Here is a 20,064-nt window from a genome sequence, read left to right as displayed (position 1 = left end):
GCAGAACAACAGCTACGCGTTTTATTCTCAACAATCTAAAAGAAAGCCTTGATCCTCTTGAACAGATTACTTGTGTGAGTTGTATTTTCAAATGAAATTCTTTCTAGATTAACCCATGTTCTTATTTGTGGTATTTTTTCATAAATTGATTTAAAGAAAGTATGCCAGCAGGTAAGTACAAGCCCCGTGTAAACTGAGCCACTAGAACACAGGTCACCTCATGTGTAAGGCAGGCCTCTCTGCATCCACCTCCAGCCACACCATCCAGGGGATTTGCTGCAAAAATGGCAAAAGAAAATAGGTAAATTTATGGGTAATAACATACTAATTTTATCTTCCTGATTCTGATGGAAAACTCCTGAGCATGCTGCACTCCAGTGCATGTATTCTGTGCAAAAGCAAACTGAAAAGACGACAGCCAGCCCTACAGATAACCAGATACATCATATTACGGTTAGAGATTTCACAGGACCAAACCAGCGACACTGCAATAAGGAAACACTTCAAAAGCATCCCCTCCTTCTCTGCCCGAGAGGAACACAATTGTTTAAACCAGTGGCCATAAAACGAAGTGTTTTCACCCTTGAAGACAGGCCTAAGTTCTTGCCTCTGTCTTCACTACATTTTATATCCCAGTGCCAGCTCAGCAAAACAGGGTGCGAGCGCAGATCACGTAGCAGCAATTGGGGCCGGGGCAGCTCCTGCATCAGAACATTCGGAGGCCTGTGTCGGACAGCACAGCCGCCGCCGTGCGTTCTGGATGCTTCCACCACCTGCGCTGCCTCCACACCTGTCGCCAGTCCTGTATTTACTTACCTAGTGGTAGCAGCAACAGTTTTGCTCCCATTATATTGTATCTTTGTTAGCCATTCCGTTCCAAAGATTTTATTTGGAAAGTATTAGTATTTACAACTGTTGCCAAAGCAGCTGAAGTAAAAAAAAACCCACAAGTCCAAGGATGAAGGATCAGCTTTTTTTCTCAGGCTGCTGCGCTGCTTGCCCTCCTTCTGCAATCTCCCAGGTTGATCCAGCAGCTCTGTCCTGTAAGAAGAAGCAAGCGGGTCAATCCCAGCAGCCTGGGTCACGCAGGTATCGTACACCTGGAGGTAGTTGGAAGCACAGGGTTTTAACCAAGTTTCATACAGGAAAGCTATTAATCCAGTTCGGTAAAAGAGGTGGTGATACCATCTGACAGGCGTGCCACTGTTACTAATAATGCTCGAAGTTGTAAAACAAACCCAGACAATAATTCCCAGTTAAGAAGGGGAAAAAAAAAAAAAAAAGCACCCACAATAGAAATGTCACCTCTTCAGCATGAGATGCTGCAGAGGTGTATAGTCTCTCTCATACGAATAACTTCTGTTAAACTCGGGCAATCACATTTTCATGTTTAAATGGCTCATGTACGTGGAAGACAGCTCTTACAGCCAATACATGAGAATATATTGCCTAATGTATTTGATCTCCTGAATTTTAGGATAGTAGCCTGTTGCTGTAAATATCTGTAATGCAATACTGTCATATTTTTGAAAGAGAATATTACAGCTAAACTGAGCATTTCTGACTGTTAAGATCTAGCTGTTTGACTGCAACTGTTGAAAATAAAAGTTAATCTGGATATTGAAACATGACAATGATGTCACATGAGCTCTGACTCATGAGAGAGGCTGGAATACAATGTAGAATTTTCTTTACATTAAAGGGGAAACTCTTTGATGCCCAAGTACCTAATTACTACATTTCACTTAGTAGCACAGACAGAGTTTGCGTTTCAAGCACACTACAACATGAAAAGTCTGGTGGATATATTGAGCAGCATGAGAGAAGAAACCAGTGTACAGAAATCACAAACTTACAAGCTGAAGGAGAAATTACCCTTTCTACAAAGCTGATTTTTAAGGGAATTAAGTTACTAGCATTCTCTTAAGTTGCTACTTGCATGCTAGAGCGGCCAACCCCTCCCTGCCCAGCTCCAAACCAGGGGTTCCTATTCTGCAGTGGGCAGAGATGAGGCTCATTGGCCTCATCTGTTCTGTTGCTTTTCCTCCTGCACGTGGACTTGAGAAGCTGCAGGTGACGGAGGGAGAGCGTGTTAACAGAAGCATTACTGCGTGTGTATCATGGGGCTCTTCTACAGAAGTTTCATGGAAATCAAGAGGCTGGGTAGAAAAGAAAAATTCAGATTACTTCCTCAAGCACTTACTAGGCATGCAGGACCCAGCTGCTAGGCGCTGTGTTACCATGGCATTTTTAGCAATAGCCAAGCCAGGGTGGCCAACCAACCCAGCCACGCAGACTCGTGCTGAGCACGAGGGTGGCGAGAGCCCTGCTTCACGTCGGGCCATGTCTCATCGTGTGCTTGCTCTGGAAACGCACGCGAGGAACTGTGGAGCTGCATTGCTCTGTTTGCGGGGCCCAGAAAGGCAAGAGCTGGGCACCCTTCACAGCACGCCTTCAGATATTTCCACTCATTAAGCAGCAAAAAAAGCAGGAGTTCTGCCTTGGACGTGTGCTGTGTGTGCTCATATGTGCACGTGTGCTTCGTCTTTGGGAGCAAACTATTCTGGGACAAGCAGGCGACAGATTATGCTGAGCTTCAGGTTATTAAAAAAAGAAAACCAAAAAAACAATCCACTTGAAATAAATGGAATGGGCTGAATCCATTGGCCATTGAATCCATGGCCAATTTCTAGGATGTTACTAAATGTCCGTAAATCCCTTTAAAAACAACCCAAAACAAATCTTCAAAAGGGTGGGGATGGGGCTGCGGCCGTTTTGCCAAGGAGATCAAAACAGAGTCATCTTCTCCAAGACTTTGTCTCAGTGCAGTTGTTTGGATTTGCAAACTTTCTCGACAGATAAGTGGAGCGAGGATTTAGCTATGTACAAACAAGTTAAGGAAGCAGGTGTTCCAACTTCCCCACAGTCTTCCTTCGCTTTCCCAGCTGTAGCTCACCACCACTGCGCTTTGGCCCTCACCCCGGTTTGTATCGGCACGCTCACTTTCATCTGAGATCGTGAGACACCTGACCACGCTTCGCGTTTGGTTTTCATAGGTGTGTTTACAAATGACAGCTCTCACGTTCAGCAGTTAAAGAGGATGTATGCTGTCACTCCCTAATGTCATTGTGCTTTATATCCTCCCATTGGTAAAACAATGCAAGGAGACTATGCAAGGCTCAGTTCCTGAGTGAGGGAAAAAATGAGCAGCGTGAACTGGAGGGAGGGAGAAAGACGCTGGAGAGAAAGTGGAGGATTATTCTGCACGTAAGGAGCCAGTGTTGCTGGCTCCCAGTGAGGGGTGGGGCTGAGGTGAGAAGGGCTGTGAAGCAAAGAGGAACTGAAAGAAGCAGTAGCAGCCCTTGAAGTAACGTAGCACCTTGAAACCAGGAGGAGACAGTAGGCCAGTGAAGGGACTTCTCTTGAGCAGAAGACACCATTGGGGTAACAGAAGGGAAAAGAACAGTGGCATTAGGTACAGGCTCAAAGTAGAAAGCAGGGCAGAGAGAGGAGTGGTACAGGAATTGGGCAAAGCACTTACAGCTCAGGAACAGTTGGGAATGGAGCTGCTGAAGACGGAAGCAGCTTTCTGGTGAGGACTTACCATTTTTGGTGGGGGGAATGTGGGGAGGGTAAAGGGAAGGCATTGTTTTCCTAAGTCATCTCAGTTTACTTTTCAGTTCCTCTGCAATCATAATTTTTTAAAGATTGCACACATTACTCATACCTTTCCTTGTGGATTGAATTTGGGCAACTTAGGAATTTCTGAATATTACAGGATTTTCAGTGGCTAAATAACACACCCTTAGTAACTGCAGAAGTAGGTACGGCTTGTGTGGAGACACAAGGTTGAAGGGGAGCAGAAGGCAAAGCTAGCAGTACAACCAGGCAAGGGCTTAACTTCCGCCTCCTGCTACTGCAGTCGTACAGGGAGCAGGGCACAACACTGAAGGCCGCCGAAGGGGCACAAAGGGCAAAAATAAATGCAGTCTTAAAAAATGACTTAACAGTCTCACAAAGAGGGTCATTGTCTTCTACCTTTATGTGGATTCCAAAGGCAGCAAGGTCTCCACGCAGACTGTCACAAGCCTCCAGGAGGGGTTTTCTCTCCTGCATTAACTGCTGCCTCTTTTCCTTCTGTTCTTGTTTCGGTCCTTTGGCTGCCGCGGCACCCTCCATTGGCACAGCTTCTGCTGCTTCTTCTGGCAGAGCAAGCGCGTAATGACGGACCTTCGCGCGGAACCTTACAAGCTCATCAATGACATTAGAGAGCACAGCTGAGTCGCCTCCTCCCAGAGCCACCTAGAAATCAAACAGGTTGCTTTACAAACATCTGGGAATTATTTTTTTTTTTTCCTTAAAAAAAAAAAAAATCAACCCCAACTCAGTAGCATACCCTGAGGCCTCATCATCTCTCTTGGTTGTGCATCTTCCATTGTACTGGTACGATGAGAACATCGCAATCTCACTAATGCTGGACAAAAGTTACAGTACAGGCATACTTGGAAGCAGTTCAGTGTATTCCTATACAGGACAGCGTCTATCTTGGAGCAGAGGGCTCTTACGTGAACATAACATGCTGCATAACCCAACTGTGGAACTCATCACCACAGGAAACCTCCCAGATGCCAGAAGCGTGCATAAATTAAAAAGGGATTAGACAAATTAATGGAAGAAAGGCCTGGCAACAGCCATCCGACACAGCAAGGGAAGCCCAGCTGCCGGCTCAGACAGTCCCTCGGCTGTAAATGTCTGCAGAGCTAGAGAGCACGCCAGCCCCTTACTCTGCCTTGGAGCTCCAGACCCTCTTCAAGAATCACAAACCAGGAAAATCAGGTATTGTGGCTTTAAGTCTCTAGACTACCCTTTCTCCTTGCACCTCCCCTAATCCGCAGAACTTTTATCTGATCCACCTCATCCAGTTTCAGCCACTCAACAAGACCTGACCGAGCAGCGGCCACTGCACACAGCGTATGTTTTCTGGCTGCTGCCTGGCCCCCTCCTCCCCCCAGCTAGCTCCAAGCTTCCTCGGCCTCCTCTGGCTTGGCAGAAGCCTCGCCGGTCAACACCACGGGGAGGGAACGGCCTCCCTCCTCCTAGAGGGTCCCGCTCCGATGGCTGCTGGGACAGGAGCTCAGCTGCTAGCAGAAGAGAAAGGCTCTCCTCGATGCTGGCACAGCCGGGCTCCCAGTCTCGCTCTCAGCAGAGGAACCATCCCTGTTTCTCATTAGAGGCAAACTCGTAAGGGGGAGGAAAAGGACAAGCATCCAACAAGCAAGAAAATGCCGCCACAGTATTTTATCACTAAGACACACGAGAGGAGCAAACAACAGAGCAGTGAGATACAAAGCACACCAAGGCCGGGGGGCAAAGTCGCTGGCAGCGATGCTCGACTGGGAGCAGAAGAGCAGCTGAGTAATTAAAGCCAGAGGGGACTGTATTTAGTCACCAAGCAGCAGGATGGAAATGAAAGGGAGTCGTTTCAGAGGTCCCTGGCTGAAGCAAACAAACAAAGAGGAGGAGAAGGAGGTGAGAGGGAAGCTATCAAAGGGCGAGAGTGCAAGATGCTCTCTGCAATCATAAAAGGTAGCAAATTCCCCAAACTTTCAAAACATGTAAACATACTAAAGAAGTAGCTTATGAGACTGAAGAAGGTAACAAATCCAAGTGCCAGAAATGCTCCATCGTAACCTGGGGCAGGGAAAAGAGCAGGATAAATGCTTAAATACAGAAGGGAGAGGAAAGACGAATGATAAGGAGAGCAAGAAACGCGTCTACAGACACCACTGCCAAAGTTCAAACCAGGCATGTACTCATGACACAAAGGCAAGATCCTCTAAAAGGAGGGGCAGCTTTTGGAGATGAACCGATCCAATCGCCATGTAAAACAATGTGTAGCCTCTCAGGGCTGATCTCTGATTTCTTCTTCTGCAGTACCAAGCCATCCAAAAGGCTCGTAAGAAGTTTTATGTGGAAGTTTGGCCCTTGCCTACCCCACAGATGATCACCTGTTTGCCCCTGGCCACACCTGCAATACAGCACTCCTCAGCAGAAAGCCCTCACCTTTGCTCCTCAGCTCTGAAGGGGCACCATGGCTTCCACCCACTGGCTAGACTCCCCAGCAGTAAGTGGCAAGGCTGCCTAAGAGAGAAACATTTCCCTAGACTTCTGTCTGGTTAGCAACGTCTTCTAGAAATTTCGTGACCTGCCTGTGGCTGTCCAGGCTCCTTCTCTTCCCAATGCAGAGAGAGAGAGAGAGACAGGCAGTCTTATTAATTTATACAACCACCAGATTAAGAAGAACCATCCCTTAGCGGTGCCTTTCTCTCTCCATCGACTACTGCAGAAGCACAGGCAGCTACATTAGACTGTAAGGGTAATTAGGCGAGATGAATCCCATCCCAAGACCAAGAGAGACCCACAGGCTATATGCAAACATCCAAATGAAGAGGGCCCGAACGCTGCTCCCCGTAGCCTCTACGTTCAATCGCTAGCACAGCGGCAGCCAGGCCAGCTAGCCCTCTCCCAGGCAGCCCACGTGCCGGGGCCTGCGGTGCTCAGGGACTGCTCCTGGGGCCTCCTGTCTAAGGGGCAAGAAAGGTTGGACACTGAGCTGTTGTGGCTGGTCTCCAGGTCAGAGAACAACCCCTGCACCATTTTATTTACTCGCTTGTGGCAGCCCACAGATCCTTCTGATGAAGATTTTGATTGATTCATTTACTGGAAGCTGAAAGGAAAGAGCAGAGGGACAGAGAAGGGTCTGACGAGCTGCTCCTTCCTTCCTGCCTACCTCCCGTCAACGTCTTCTGCTGACCCTGCTGCCGCAGAGAAACTAGCACAGCATGCAAAAACCAAAAGCATTCAGACACTTGTTTCAGCAAAAATAAAGATGCAGCAGGCACCTGCATACAGACAGCCCAGAATCTGGAGGAATGACTTTGACATCCAACTAACAAATATATGTGTTTAGTATGCCACTAAAAATGACCGTGACAAACCATGGGTTATCAGGAATAACACACAGCCAAATCACATCCAACCGCTGTTTTGAAAGAAGCTTTGTGGAAAAATCCACAAAGAGGCAAAGTAAATATACGAATTTATTGCTATACTGCCTGACTTTCAAAGGATTAATAAGGTTATTTACATTTTCTTATCCTCTTCTCCCCCTCCCCAAAATAAATTTTTGCAGAACAGTTTCTCTAAAGAAAGTTTTCAACTTCTTGGTGTTCAGCTCCAGATTTGAGCAGGTGAGGAGCACAGAACAGCCTGCTGGTCTCCAACACCTTGCGTCATTTTAAATGACCCCTTTACATATACATATACATTTACAATACATCAGGATGTCACCATCACATTTATTTCTTTCTTCCCTGTGCAGTACTTCACTTTGCGCTTTTATCTCCTTTTTTTTCCCCCTCCCCACTCCTGCCTCTCCAAGTACTAGAGGATATATAAGGTATTTCCAATGACCAAGGACCTCCACGCCACCCTCCCCTCCCCGCATCCTACCGCGTCTCAAGGCAGAGCGGCCCCTTTCCCCGTACCCTGGCTTTCTACGGAGGAGCTGGACCCTGGCTCCCGCTGTGCAGAGAGATCAAAACCACAAATACTCGTCAGGCTATCGAAGTCAGCCTGGGTGCGACCATCAGAAAGAAGAGGAAGAGCCGGAAAAAAGCCAGACACAGAACAGGACCAGCTGAAGAGGCCTCCAATGCTAACTTTTTCTCGTTTCATTCCTCAGACTTCCATCTCCACAGCACAACTGCTGCAGAAGTGACACGGGAGCATCTCAGAGAAGAAAAAAAGCCCACACTTTGCTTTCTCCTGTTCTGCCTGCTCACACGCTCTCCTAAGACATCACAGTAGAAACTGCAAACAGCACAGAAAGGTTTACTAAAACTGTAAATAACTTTGTTACATCTGACACTTCTGGAAAGTGTTCTATAGAACATAACGCTGGCACTGCTACTGTACATCACTACACATAGAAAAGATGTTTCGTACCTGTCTTTCTCCAAAGGACATCCCAAGGGCATTAAAAAAGCCTTCTATATAGGAAATAATGCTTCCATACACAACAGAGCTTCTAGGACATCCAGCATCCTGTTTAAAAAAAAAACACTCAAAAGAGATTGTCCAGTCAATACATATTACAGAACTCAGCATCTCTCTGTAGCCTAGGTCCACAAGGGAAAACTATGACTAATTATATAGATCTACCTCCACCAGTAACACCTGCCCAGATGGGAACTTTCAGAGAGATATAAAAGCACCTCACAACACAAAGGGAAAAGGTTTAAGTAAATGGGGGAGGGGAAGAGCTTATTACCATCATGCGCAGCGAGGAAAAGGTGCGTGAAGCTGTCGTGCATTACATGTGTGCAGTAAATTAGACCTAAATATAGCACTTCTGGGCATAAAAGGACTGTGTGTATGAAAACAAAGGAACAAAATCCCAGCGTCAAGGGCACCTATAAAATAAATGATTAAAAAAAAAACCAAACCCTTTTTTGAGTGTCTTATTGATTTAAACAACGTGAAGACTGCTTTTGAGATAGCTTGTGGCAGTTTGTCATGCCTCAGCAGCACCAGCAACCACCAGCAGCAGTGATAGAATGGCATTTTTAAGAACACATGTATTTATTTCTTTCCTCCATATTTATGTCACAACAAAAAAGAAAAATAAAATCAAGATTAAATGATAGGCTGAGAAGCAGTTCAAGGGACTAACACTTGCCTAAAAAACAAACAAACAAAAAAAAGAGCAGTGACATACACAACCAAATTAGCAGCTGGTACTGGATTTTATCCGACATCTCCATTAGGGGCCGAGACAAGTCATACCTAAAATTTGCAAAGGATCTGAACTGGAAGGAGCTGAAGTGGACCGCTGAGGGAAAGAAACGGGAACGTGCCCACTAAGGTAAAAATGGCGAGAAGACTAAAGAGAGGAATGAGTAGTTAATGTTTATGTGAATTTACTCACAACTCTTACGGAGAAAAAGTACATGCACAGTCAGTAGGAGGTAACGCTCAGGCAGCTGGGATGCACCCAGAAAAGCTCCACCACCGCAACCAGAAATCCACGTCAGCTGCCCCACAAATATCCCACCCAATTTGTAGCAAAGTGAGTGACAGAAGGAATGCGGGGAAAACAAGCAACAACTGGCAAAATGAGGCTACTTGTATTTAAGGAGTGGTAATGCTGTTACAGATCGCTGCTGCAAACTGGCTCAAGTTGGGGATTCGCTCAGAGAGTCATTTTGTAAAGCAAAGGAAAAGGTAAGGCTAAGGACAGAATTTAAAACCAGCACCAGCTCAAGACCAGGGGGAGGGAGGACTTCTAAACCAATGAGCCAGTTCATTTATTACTATATACTCAACATCTCTTTCACAGCAGTAAAATGGTGGACATGATGACACCAGCAATCACGGAGCACAGCAACAAGGCTGAGCTGCTCACCTTGAGCAACAAAGGGAGCTGCTGGTACACGGAGAGCCAGAAGTGCTTCAGACTCTATTGCTCAGGTCTGCTCCTTACCAGACGCTTCCTTTGCGTCAGCATCGAGAGATCTTAACAGGGTCTCAATTTGCCAAAAGCCATCTGAAGACGGACTCACGCAGACACGCTGAGGCCACAGTTACAATTTGCCGACAGCAGAAGCCACTCGGTCTGCAAAGCTGAACTCACCACCATGACTGCCCCACGCACCCGGGACCGCCTGCTAAAGCCCCCGCAGCAGCCACCACCCCCCATTTCCCAATTTAGGTTGATTTCTGTGCATGGGTATTAAGCAAAGAAGCAGGGTAAGAACATAAAACCAGCACTAAAATTAGCAGCATGCCACAATGGCTTCAGGCCTTTCAAAAACCTTAGGTATAAATAATATAGGGCAGCAGGAAAGAAACATCCTTTGGACACAGCGAAGCACAAAACAATAGCCATACGCAATTCCTGCGATACGGTCAGGACAAATGGGCACCATTAAGGTCAACAATTTATGGAGCTTTCTTTCTGCTGGTTTCTTATGGGAACAATAAACTAATCTGTCTGCATTAAACAGTAGGACAGTGGACAGCTGTCATTTTCTGATCTCTGTATCCTAACGGGTTACCTTAGTAACAGCCTTAAGCTGTCTGTTGCCATGGTGAATGAGGTCCATAATTGCTGCAACAGCCCTGGAGGTGTCAAAGTCATCTGCAAACGCAGCCTTCACGGTTACTTTTGTGTTGGCTAGCCTTCAAGAAGAAAAGGTAACATTTAAGATAAGACAAACAAGATGCCAGCAGTACGCTGAATTCATCAGCTATTCAGCCAGAGGGAGTCATCAAAAGGACACTGTCGTTTCCTTCCTAGCTGTCCTGTGATGGGCAATGCTACGCTGATCAGGGAGAATACATCTTTCAGCCGCGAAGGGAAGAACTTGACGCCTGTCAAAATCCAGAGTGCTACATCCGTTCAATAAATACACAGTTAATCACAGGAACCAACAACGGCAGAGAAAGGCTTGCCTTAATCATTTAAAAACAGATGGAAAATGAGGTTGATATTAAGCACATTAAAGAGTTTGCTAAGTCTTTTTTTTTTTTTTTTTTCCAGCAGCCCGTTTTTCATGCTAACGGCATGCTTCTCTTCCACAGCCACGTCACACGCATCACTCCAGTGCCTGGCAAGAGAGCTGACTCGGGGTCGGCCAGGCGTCCTGCTGGCAGAACCCGGCTCGGAAGCGGGCGCCGCTTCCTCATTTCCCAGGCAAGCTCAATCCCAGCCCTGGGCCTCCACTTGGCCTGGCCGAGGCAGAAAGGTCTGGTGGGACCGTTCGTGTAATGGCGCCAGAAGCCATCGGGCAGCCAGCACTCATCGCCGCAGGACCAGCGCCGCCCGCTCCAGCCGCTTTGAGCAGGAGGATGAGGACAGCGGCGGAAATAAGTGGCGAGCTGCAAGCAGCTGCCGGCAGCGCGCTCCTGCACACAGCCCGGCGAACCGGACCTCGACAGCGCCGGCCCGAGGATGCCGTTTCACGCTAAAGCTGAGGGAGCTGGGTTGCCTGGGGAACCTCAAGCTATCCTAGTGCTTCTGGGGCTCTCCTCAACCCAGCTGCGCCTGCTTCTGAGTGGTTTTGCCTGGAATGCCTGCCTCTCCTCAGATATCAGATGGCTGCTGCCCTAACCCATTCCTCGCAACACTCTTCCCTGCAAGCTTCCCCCTCGCTGCTGAATATCTACCACTTTCCTAATTAAGAGCTCTGTTTCATCTTGGCTGTTTTTACATCTAGTGATACACAAGTTGTGCCCTCCCACATGTCCCCCACTGACAATCCATTTCAACTTGCCCACGTGCCTCGCGCCTCTCAGCCTTATCTCTCACCAACAGGTCTTCTGCAGCCTCCTACCAAAGGACTCCCTTTTGCCAAATATCTCAACTACTTAGTTCAGCTCCCCTTTCCTGTAACACATCCCAGTGCCCCTTGCAAGCCTTAGTCGGTGCGGCCACAAGCTTCCTGACAGCGAGGTGCCTGCACCACAAGGCAGCTGCCTCTCGCTTCTACAACACAGGCCATTTCCCCTCTGGTCTTACGTCCCAGAGCTGCCTGCACGTACGTCGCTTCAGGGTGCTCAAAATGCCCCTCCTACCCCAACTCCAGAGCATTGCACTCATCTTCTCAGCTTTGCACCCAACACACAGCGCGTCTCTCTCCTGGGAGATGATCTGGTTTTCCCAAGGGACTCCAAAGAAGATTCTCCTCATCAGTGTCAGGGTCACAACAGCCGTAATTTCTTCTTTCCCTGTGACATCTCTGCCCCTGGCCAGTAACCCCTTATCTCCTCTGCTGCACGCCACAGTGCCAGCCAGCTTGATTACAAGCTCACGTGCCCAAGGCGTATTACTTTCCAGTCGTCCTCTTTCTTCTTCAGTCGCTAATGAACAGCTCTACTTATGAACTGGGTAGCCTCACAACTGCAGCCATAGCTTTGCCTTCTACATCACTCAAGAGGGGCAAAGATGCAAGTGTTGGGACAGGCACAGTGGATAAATAACATGGATTTTTAAAATACAATGAACTAAGTGTAGCAGACTGAGGAAAAGCAGCTGGCTACAACAAGAATTAGAAAAAGCTGCCCTTGGTGAGGGTTGGCAGGGAAGACTGCTTCTCAGTCCTTCTTGTCCTGCTGCTTAAACAGAACTCAGCACAATGCAGTATTTAGTCCTCTGAGCCTGTCAGCAAACTATTGCTCACATAATCACAATCTTTAAGACACAGGAGGTACACTTACCTTTCCCACAGTATGTCTTCTCTAACGGGGTCACATACCAGCTGTCCTTTTATATATGCATTTGCATCCATAATAAATGAGGAGACCGCCTGAAGAAGGTGCTTTGCATCATCCATGCTCTCATCACTAAATTCTACTGCTAAGAAAAAAAAATATATATATTTGGGCATTATGATACAGAGGATGCTGTCTGTCATACATAGGAACAATATTCTGAGACAATGTCATTCCAGGCAAACTTTGTTATTATTTGTCACAGCAAACTTTTCTTACAATTAATTGCATATTTAACTAAGAACTCCGTTCTTCATGCACGCTAGGTGAATTATATCAACATAAAAGATATTCATTACATATGACAAAGTATAACCTACTAGAAAAGTATCAGACTGATTCAAAAAGTGTCTGGAAGCTGACTGAAGCAATAGCTACTTGATTTTAAATTTTCTTTTCATTATTGAATCTCTCTGTGAAATTATTACTCCAAAGCATTTGGATTGGATATATTTCTAAGCATCCCCCCAGACTTAATTTGGCAAGACATACCTTTGATCTCACCCCTAATTTTGTTCCTATTCTAACTTAGGTAGGCACGACCTGTCTTTGTAGAGCTCCAAAGAGACCTAATCCTCACCACTGACTCTGTGAGAAATAAAGGCACTTATAGTTAAAGGGCTGCTTCACCAGCGTCTAAAATCTAGATGGACCTAAAATTTTGCAGTCTAGATTCTGCACGAAATATACAATTGCCTCACAATATCAAAGATAAACTGGCCATATCAATTTTTGAAGGCAACTATCAGAGAAAATACAAATTGCTTAAAGTCATAAGGGCATGTCTGGGACGGGATTCATCTCATCCAACTTACACACTAACATCTAAGCCTCTTTATAGTCACTGGAAAGAAAGACAAAGCCTTCAGGTAAATGATCCATCACATCCTAAGCAGAGCTCTACTTTATGATGAGATCTGCTATACCCTAACCCTGCAGTGCTTCTCTCCCACCAGCTGGCAAGACGCCATTAGCCCCCCCCACTAACATGGCATCCATGCACACGGACACCCCCACCGCATTCAGCGGGACTCTAGCTCCGGCAGACAACTGCACTTCGGGAACCACCAGCGTTCGCCTCTGCGGGCTTAGGGTTAAGCAGGCTCCGCTCGCCTTGCCTACGCTCTCAGAAGAGCAGGTGCTGGACTGGCCCCCCGGCACTTTTACTGCGAGCTACCATCAGCAAGAGGCAATTTTCCTTTTTTTGTACAGGAACACACAATTTTCTGTAGAAGAGCACTCGGACCCCACATGAGACAGCTCACCCAGCTTTGGTGGAAGTTGCGTCCACCAAGGACAGCCTTAAGTTTAAATGCATTCCTTCCCACAGTATCATGCCAGAGTTGATTACCTGTATCAAAGAGCCAGTCATAGCCAGCACAATACTGATTCACCATTTTATGTCTGACCTCTGCACCAAGATACATCCAAACTACAGCTTGCAGCGTATTCCTAATCTCATTAGCACAGAGCATCACCTGTAGTTTCCACAGCAGCCTCACCTCTGGTCCTGCGCACATTACAGCTGACTATTTTGTGCAATTACCCAACACTGCCCAGACACAGACTCTTTAGAGCAGACAGCCTGAGCAAGGGGACAGATTTAAGAGGGCAGAAGCAGCCAGATGCAAGACCTGATCTCGGTTCCATTAGGCTAAATCCCAAAGAAGCCTAACTGTTTAAACAGTTATACTGGGGTAAATCCTACGGAAAGTCTAAGGCATAAGTCTGGACGTGTATTTGTCAAATTTTCCACTTGCAGGTAATTAAAAATCTGCATTACTGCCTCATCAACACTGGTTTTAAAATTAGGCTTTACTCAGCTTTTAAAAAGACCTATGTACAGACTTTTAGAAAAGAGTGAGATATTGAAAGAGATTATTTATATCCACTAAGATTACTCAACTGATTACCCTGGTTACAGGAACTCCGCGAGGAATACTTGATGAAAGTTTACCCTGATGAAGCCCACTTTGATTAAAGCCATTTTTCTTCCCCAATTCACGGCACTCTTCTAAACCACTGCCTGCAGGCACTGCAAAACACGCAGCGCGGCACAGGCAAGCCCGGCTCTATAAATCTTCACCGTACTCCCTACTCCTCCCCTCCTTTGCCACTGAGGACATCATTGCTACATCATCAAATTACAAAACATGTGTTTATTAGCACCAACAAGTAATGAAAGACCAGAGGAACCAAAAGGTTACAATTCACACAGGTTCACAAAATCACCAGACCGGTTCTGGTGACCAGGACAGTGTTTTGGGGACAGAACCCCGCTGCCTGCAGCAAGCTCACAGCCCCTCCACCTAACTAAAGTAAAGCCACTGCTGATGAGATGCAAGAGGAAAAGCAGCACCTCACAACAGGGTCCCGCAGCGCTTTGGAGACGGCACTGCTTTTAAGCTGCACCCAGAAGCAGCCTGGCGGGCACGCCGGTGGTGGGGCACCATGCTGCTGCCCACGGCACCTAGGAAAGACCTTTTCCCAAGAGCCCCAGGTGGGACAAAGGGTGGTGATTCAGGCCAAGAAGGGGACAGCCAGAGGCATCAGCCAAAGCAGAAAGCCAGGATCATCACCACTGCCCCCAGAGCTCAGCTTATCCCCGAGCAGCTCTGCCCCACCAGCCTGGGCAGGCAGAGAGGGCTATGGAGCAGAGGGACCCCCTGCAGAGACACGCTGTGGAAGGGTGATGTCCTGCACCAAAGCCTCTTCCCTCCGAGCTTTCTCCTGTTCCTCACAGGCAAGGCTTCCAGCTTTATCCTCCCTGCAACAATGGCCACCACGGGAAGGGGCCCCCGCTCCCACGAAACACATGCACCTCCCTGCACACACCCCTCCAGCCCTTGCCCCTCTGTGATTGGGGCAGTTTGGAGTCACGTTGGTCCCCAGGTGCCTGTCAGCACACACGAAGGCAGGGGGTAGCCCAGACCACAAAAAAAAAGCCCATTCCAAGCCCAAGATCCGCATAAAGCCCAGCACCAAACACAAGCCATTCCCAGCTGTCAGGTGCTGCCCTCATCTGCAAGCCCACAAAGACCTTTTATGAGCTCAATTCAACGAGCATGCTAACATCACCCAACCCCTCAAACCTGGATTTTAGCAAGTACAAAAGGCTCTCCTTTACAGGCAGGATGGCAGGAATCATCGCCAACGGGTTTAGGCTACGAAAACCTTTTTAGGAATGAACAGAAAGTGCTTGGGATCTCACTTCTAATAAAAATACTTAGGAAGCAGACAGCAAGACAAGAAGGAGCGCAGTAAACTTATCTTTAGACCAAAGTGAATTGATAGCAGGGGCACAAGCTGACAGGCTGCATAGTAAATACCTGGCTCAGCAGGGACTGACTCTGGCTCTTTATCGGACAGTGATACCTCATACGGTGGAGGTGGCAAGCGCAGCAGACCTTCGAGCAATCCTTATCTGCCAAGCGGCTTGCTGGCACTACACTCTGACATAACACCACCATATCTTTTCATCAAAATGACCTATATTTGCACAGGGAGCCCTCTGTTTTTATCACAGGAAGGTATTTAACCTGGAAGTAAGGCAAAAAAAAATGGTCATGTCCTTCTCGCAGAGGTTCAAATGCAGCCAGCTGACACGCAGCGGAGAAGGTGTGCAGGCAGCCCTCCGCTGCAGGGCTCCAGCGCCATTCCTTGCAATACAATAGTATTATAGGTGTTAGCTTTTTTTCTTCTTTTGTTTTAAATACACATTTGTTCAAGACTCCCAAGTGCCCCCAGTTGCAGCCGGGGAGCCATTTATGCGCACACGAAGTATTTCATCTCCTGACAGAGACCCAGAGGAAACAGCCAGGCGTGCCACTGTCCTGCGGCATCACCCCGAAACAGGCAGGCGTGCCACCATCCCGCTGCCTCACTCCATGGTGGCAGTGCTCCCCGCTGCCTGCCCCCTCTCCTGCTCCAAAGGGGGGCTTGTTCTGCAGCAAACCTCCCACCTGAATCCGCTCCTCCCTTCCTACCATGGTGGAGGGTGGCAGCTAATAACCGGCAGTCTCTTTACTGTCCCATGCTTCGAAATATTTCAGGAATACATGGCATTCCCGACGCCTTCAGCTGCCTTAGGAGAGGGAGGCTCCACCAGGAAGATCAGACGGGTGGCTCCTGCAAGCAGCTAGAGGTATTAATAAGCAAAAAGACTCCTCAGCCCAAAGGCTGCGTTGTCTATGAAGGCCTGCAGTGCATTGCACGCTGACAGACACCAGCAAAGCCACAGAGCCTTCACCGCACCAGCTCTCCTGGTCACGCTGCTAGAGGTGCTTTATCTGAGGCAGCTAGAGGCCCGCTGCAATCACGCAGCAGCTGTTTCCCTGTGCTCCACCATCCCCTCGCCATGCCAGGATGGCCAACAAGCCAGATGACCCAGCAGTGGTCAGGGAACTACCATCTGCTTTTGGCAGGCACCAATAAACTGGTAAAAAACACTACCCATATGAAAACCTCTTCCAGTTCAAAGTAGCACCTGCCTGCTGGAAACACCATGGTGTAGACAGGGAAGCTGACAAAATGTCCCACGCCTCTCCCCACCAGCAGCGTTTGCCAGGCTAAGACGACCATTAGGTTATCAAGCGCCGGTGTAAGCGAGCTGCACTGCACCACAGAACTGCTTGAACACTCAGGAACTCCACGGGACAAAAAATGATAACACAGCAGGGAGATAAAAAGTTATTAGCAAGCCCCTGTCATACCCTACGGGAATATAAGGCAAAGCTAGATAAGTCTCCAAAAACAGCTGATCGTGACTGAAATACAAGCGACTGCAACAGATGCAAATCAGAGATGGAGGCAATTCATTAATTGAAAGTGCAATTAATTGGGAGTTGCAATTAACTGCAGCTCAGGAAGGTATTTAGATGAATGGTTAAGTACTGTAAAGACGCTTTTCTAAACCAGAGCCGAAGAGCAGCCCCACAAAGCGCCAGCAGCCTTTCCTCCTGCCAGAGGGGAGCCGCAAGGCACCGCAGGGAGAGCCCGCTCCAGCACCGCACCTCTGCCTCGCCAGCGTGGGAAGCGCGCGTGGAAAGCCACGCGTATCTCGGCAAATAGAGGGGTCGGTTTTCCTTACCTGAGCTGTATCTGCTGCGCAAACAAAACATCCTGAATTGATCCGATGAAAATTTCTTCAGGAAATCCTAAACACCATCCACAAAAAGCCAGCTTTAGCATTACATCACACAATTTCTTCAGGAGTTAGTTAGCATCTTCCTTATGCTAGTTTCACAGCATATTTCAGACAAACTAACATGACAAATAACCCATCTTCGTAGTTTAAGATAGGCATAAAGCTTTAAACTATAACACTGGTTTAAAGTCTAAACTACACAAACTCCAATTCCATATAAGATAGATGTGCATACATACAAGATATAAATATACACACAATGTCAAATATAAGACAGTGAAAAGCACTTTGTAATTATGATCAAACATACACCATATAAAGACCTTTGCAAAAAAAGCCAAACTGAAATTACCAGACTAAGACTGGGATACAAGCTTGCAGGAAAGGACAGCTCCTGAGTTTCGCAAACTTTATGAAAAAAGAAAGATTTCTTAAAAAGAAAATAAGTGTACTTTTTTCTGCAGGACTAGAATATTAAGGAAATCTGTGAGTGAACAAAAATAACTTTTTTTTTAAATATTGCTAGAATTTATCCCTGTTAATTATGAAACCTCATTAATTTCACCCTAATATTTCTCTAGCTTTACAAATAATTTACTACAGTAAATAATAAATTATTACTATTGCTACTAGTGTAATTAATTTATACTAATAGCATAAAGAACTATTTAAATGCTTGGAAGGTACACTGATAAAACATTCAATCACTTCCAACTCTGCTCTCAGCAAGGCTGGACACGGTGGCAGTTTGCCTGTGAACGCTGCATTCCTGCTTTTTTTTTTTTTTTTTTTTTTTAAGATTTGCAGATTGATGATGGTAAGTTTGTAACACTGAAGTGCCACTGAAATGCAAAAGTCACAAGGAGAAGTCAATACAAGTGAGAAAATACGGCGTCATTCGCCTAAAGATGCACATTTCAAAATTTAGCTTCTGCTACCAGACTAAACCAGGCTGAACACTGAAGGTAGCAAAGCGCCAGCTGTGTGAAAATAGAAAGAATTGAGGCAATCGGGGCAGGCTAAATCAAGAAATAGACAGTGATACTAACTGTTCTGGTTGTGGGTTTTGGGTTTTTTTAAAAAAAAAAAAAAAAAACTCTATATAACTGAGCGTACCCAATGTGCCCAGAAGCTTTACGCTAATATACAGAGGTATAACAATATGAGTAAAGTACGGAAATAAATTCAAATTTGTGAAAGGACCATCCGAACTGGAAAAAACAATTCTGCATTTCATTAAAAGCTGAGCACAGACAAAGTATCACGGCTCTTTCAAAGCAGGCTGCTTGGCTGTGCGTTATCGCAACACGCTTGATTGTGGAATAGCTAAAAAAAATATATATATACTTAATATATACTATATATATATACTTAAAAAAATATATATATTGCCGAATGGGACAAGGGTGAGGGAAGACAGGGCAGCGGGACGCAGAGGACGCAGGGTGGCCATGCCGGGGTGACGGCCTGGAATGCAAATGGCCGCCGGCGGGACCAAGGGAATGCCCCAGGCCCCGTCCCGGACAGGCCTCCCCTCTTCCGGAGCGGGCATAAAAACTTCCACATAGGGCTTAACTTTCAAGATGCAGGAAGGCTGTACGGGAAGAAGTTTGTTTCACTGGACTGAAAATCGCTTACAGGGAAGGATTAATACTTGTCAGCTGTGTCTAAGGGCAGAAATTAAAGGCAGAGACCTGCAAGGGAAAAGAGACAGGCCTGAAGTTTTTCTTTTCTCAACACAAAGTCGTCCCACCGCAGATATGGAAGGGAACGTTTCTATACACTATTTTTAACTGCATGCATTGCATTTGTGGTTCATTTCTCCACCCTGTTCACAACGTCTGCTGAGATACAGGAAATTTCTGTGAAAATTGTGAGGGATGGGTCATTTTCCTGGGGGAGACAGGGCTCAACTGCACCCAGACAGCATCAGGAGAATTAAGAACAAAGCAGCTCATATTGAACTCCTTTTTAAAGGGATTTTAATTAAGTCTTCCAAGAGGGCAAAGGGGAACATATGTGCTGAAACAGCCTCTCAATCTTTGTCAAAAGGAAGGAAATTACCCACTTCTAGCAATAGCCACCAGCCATCACGGGAGCCACCCAGTGCCAAGCACAGCTCTGTCGCACACGCCTGGCAGAGAAACCCTGCTCTGGGCTACACCAAAAAACTTTGGGACACAGTAAAACAGGACATATTCACGTGACTCGTGGGTACCAAAAGACAAAGCTCTCTGTGCGTCAGCAAGGTGACCGTATAAAAATAAAGGAGAATGAGAGACGGCTGGCATAGGGTGGTTGCAGGACACCCAACAGCTTCCTGGCAAAGTGCTGCTACTACGTCCCATTTCACCTAAAGCAGAACAAGGAAAAACATCCGCTCTTTTCTAAGTCCCAAAAGCATACACACTATTAAGAGTAGACAGATGATTACCCATCGCTATAGAACAGAATCATTTAGACTGGAAGAGACCCTTGAGATGGTTAAGTCCAACCATAAACCTATAATGCAGAAGTCTGGTTTTGGGCACAAACGCTGCTCCTACAAATGCCCTCAGTGAGATCCATATTACAAGCAAATCCTG

General features: G+C 46.7%; 1 protein-coding gene across 2 annotated transcripts in view; it reads right to left on the bottom strand.

The window, feature by feature from the left end:
• Positions 1–828: 828 nt before the first annotated feature.
• Positions 829–20,064, bottom strand: part of CARS2 (cysteinyl-tRNA synthetase 2, mitochondrial) — a 38,473-nt gene continuing 19,237 nt past the window's right edge. The window contains exons 10-15 of one of the 2 annotated variants that reach the window (XM_075728050.1): positions 17,423–17,489; positions 12,280–12,418; positions 10,119–10,242; positions 8,008–8,106; positions 4,039–4,302; positions 829–1,041 (exon numbers count right to left, since the gene is read on the bottom strand). In XM_075728050.1, the coding sequence (XP_075584165.1) occupies positions 967–1,041; positions 4,039–4,302; positions 8,008–8,106; positions 10,119–10,242; positions 12,280–12,418; positions 17,423–17,489 (768 nt within the window). In that variant the 3' untranslated portion in view covers positions 829–966. Of the gene's footprint in view, positions 1,042–4,038; positions 4,303–8,007; positions 8,125–10,118; positions 10,243–12,279; positions 12,419–17,422; positions 17,490–20,064 lie in introns of both variants that reach the window. The other variant, XM_075728051.1, reaches the window with a different exon arrangement.

The sequence above is a fragment of the Pelecanus crispus genome, chromosome 1 (assembly GCF_030463565.1).
Source record: "Pelecanus crispus isolate bPelCri1 chromosome 1, bPelCri1.pri, whole genome shotgun sequence".
Classification (NCBI taxonomy): Eukaryota; Metazoa; Chordata; class Aves; order Pelecaniformes; family Pelecanidae; genus Pelecanus; species Pelecanus crispus.
Note: the sequence above shows the minus strand (reverse complement) of the source record. Positions and strands in the feature narration are given on the sequence as shown.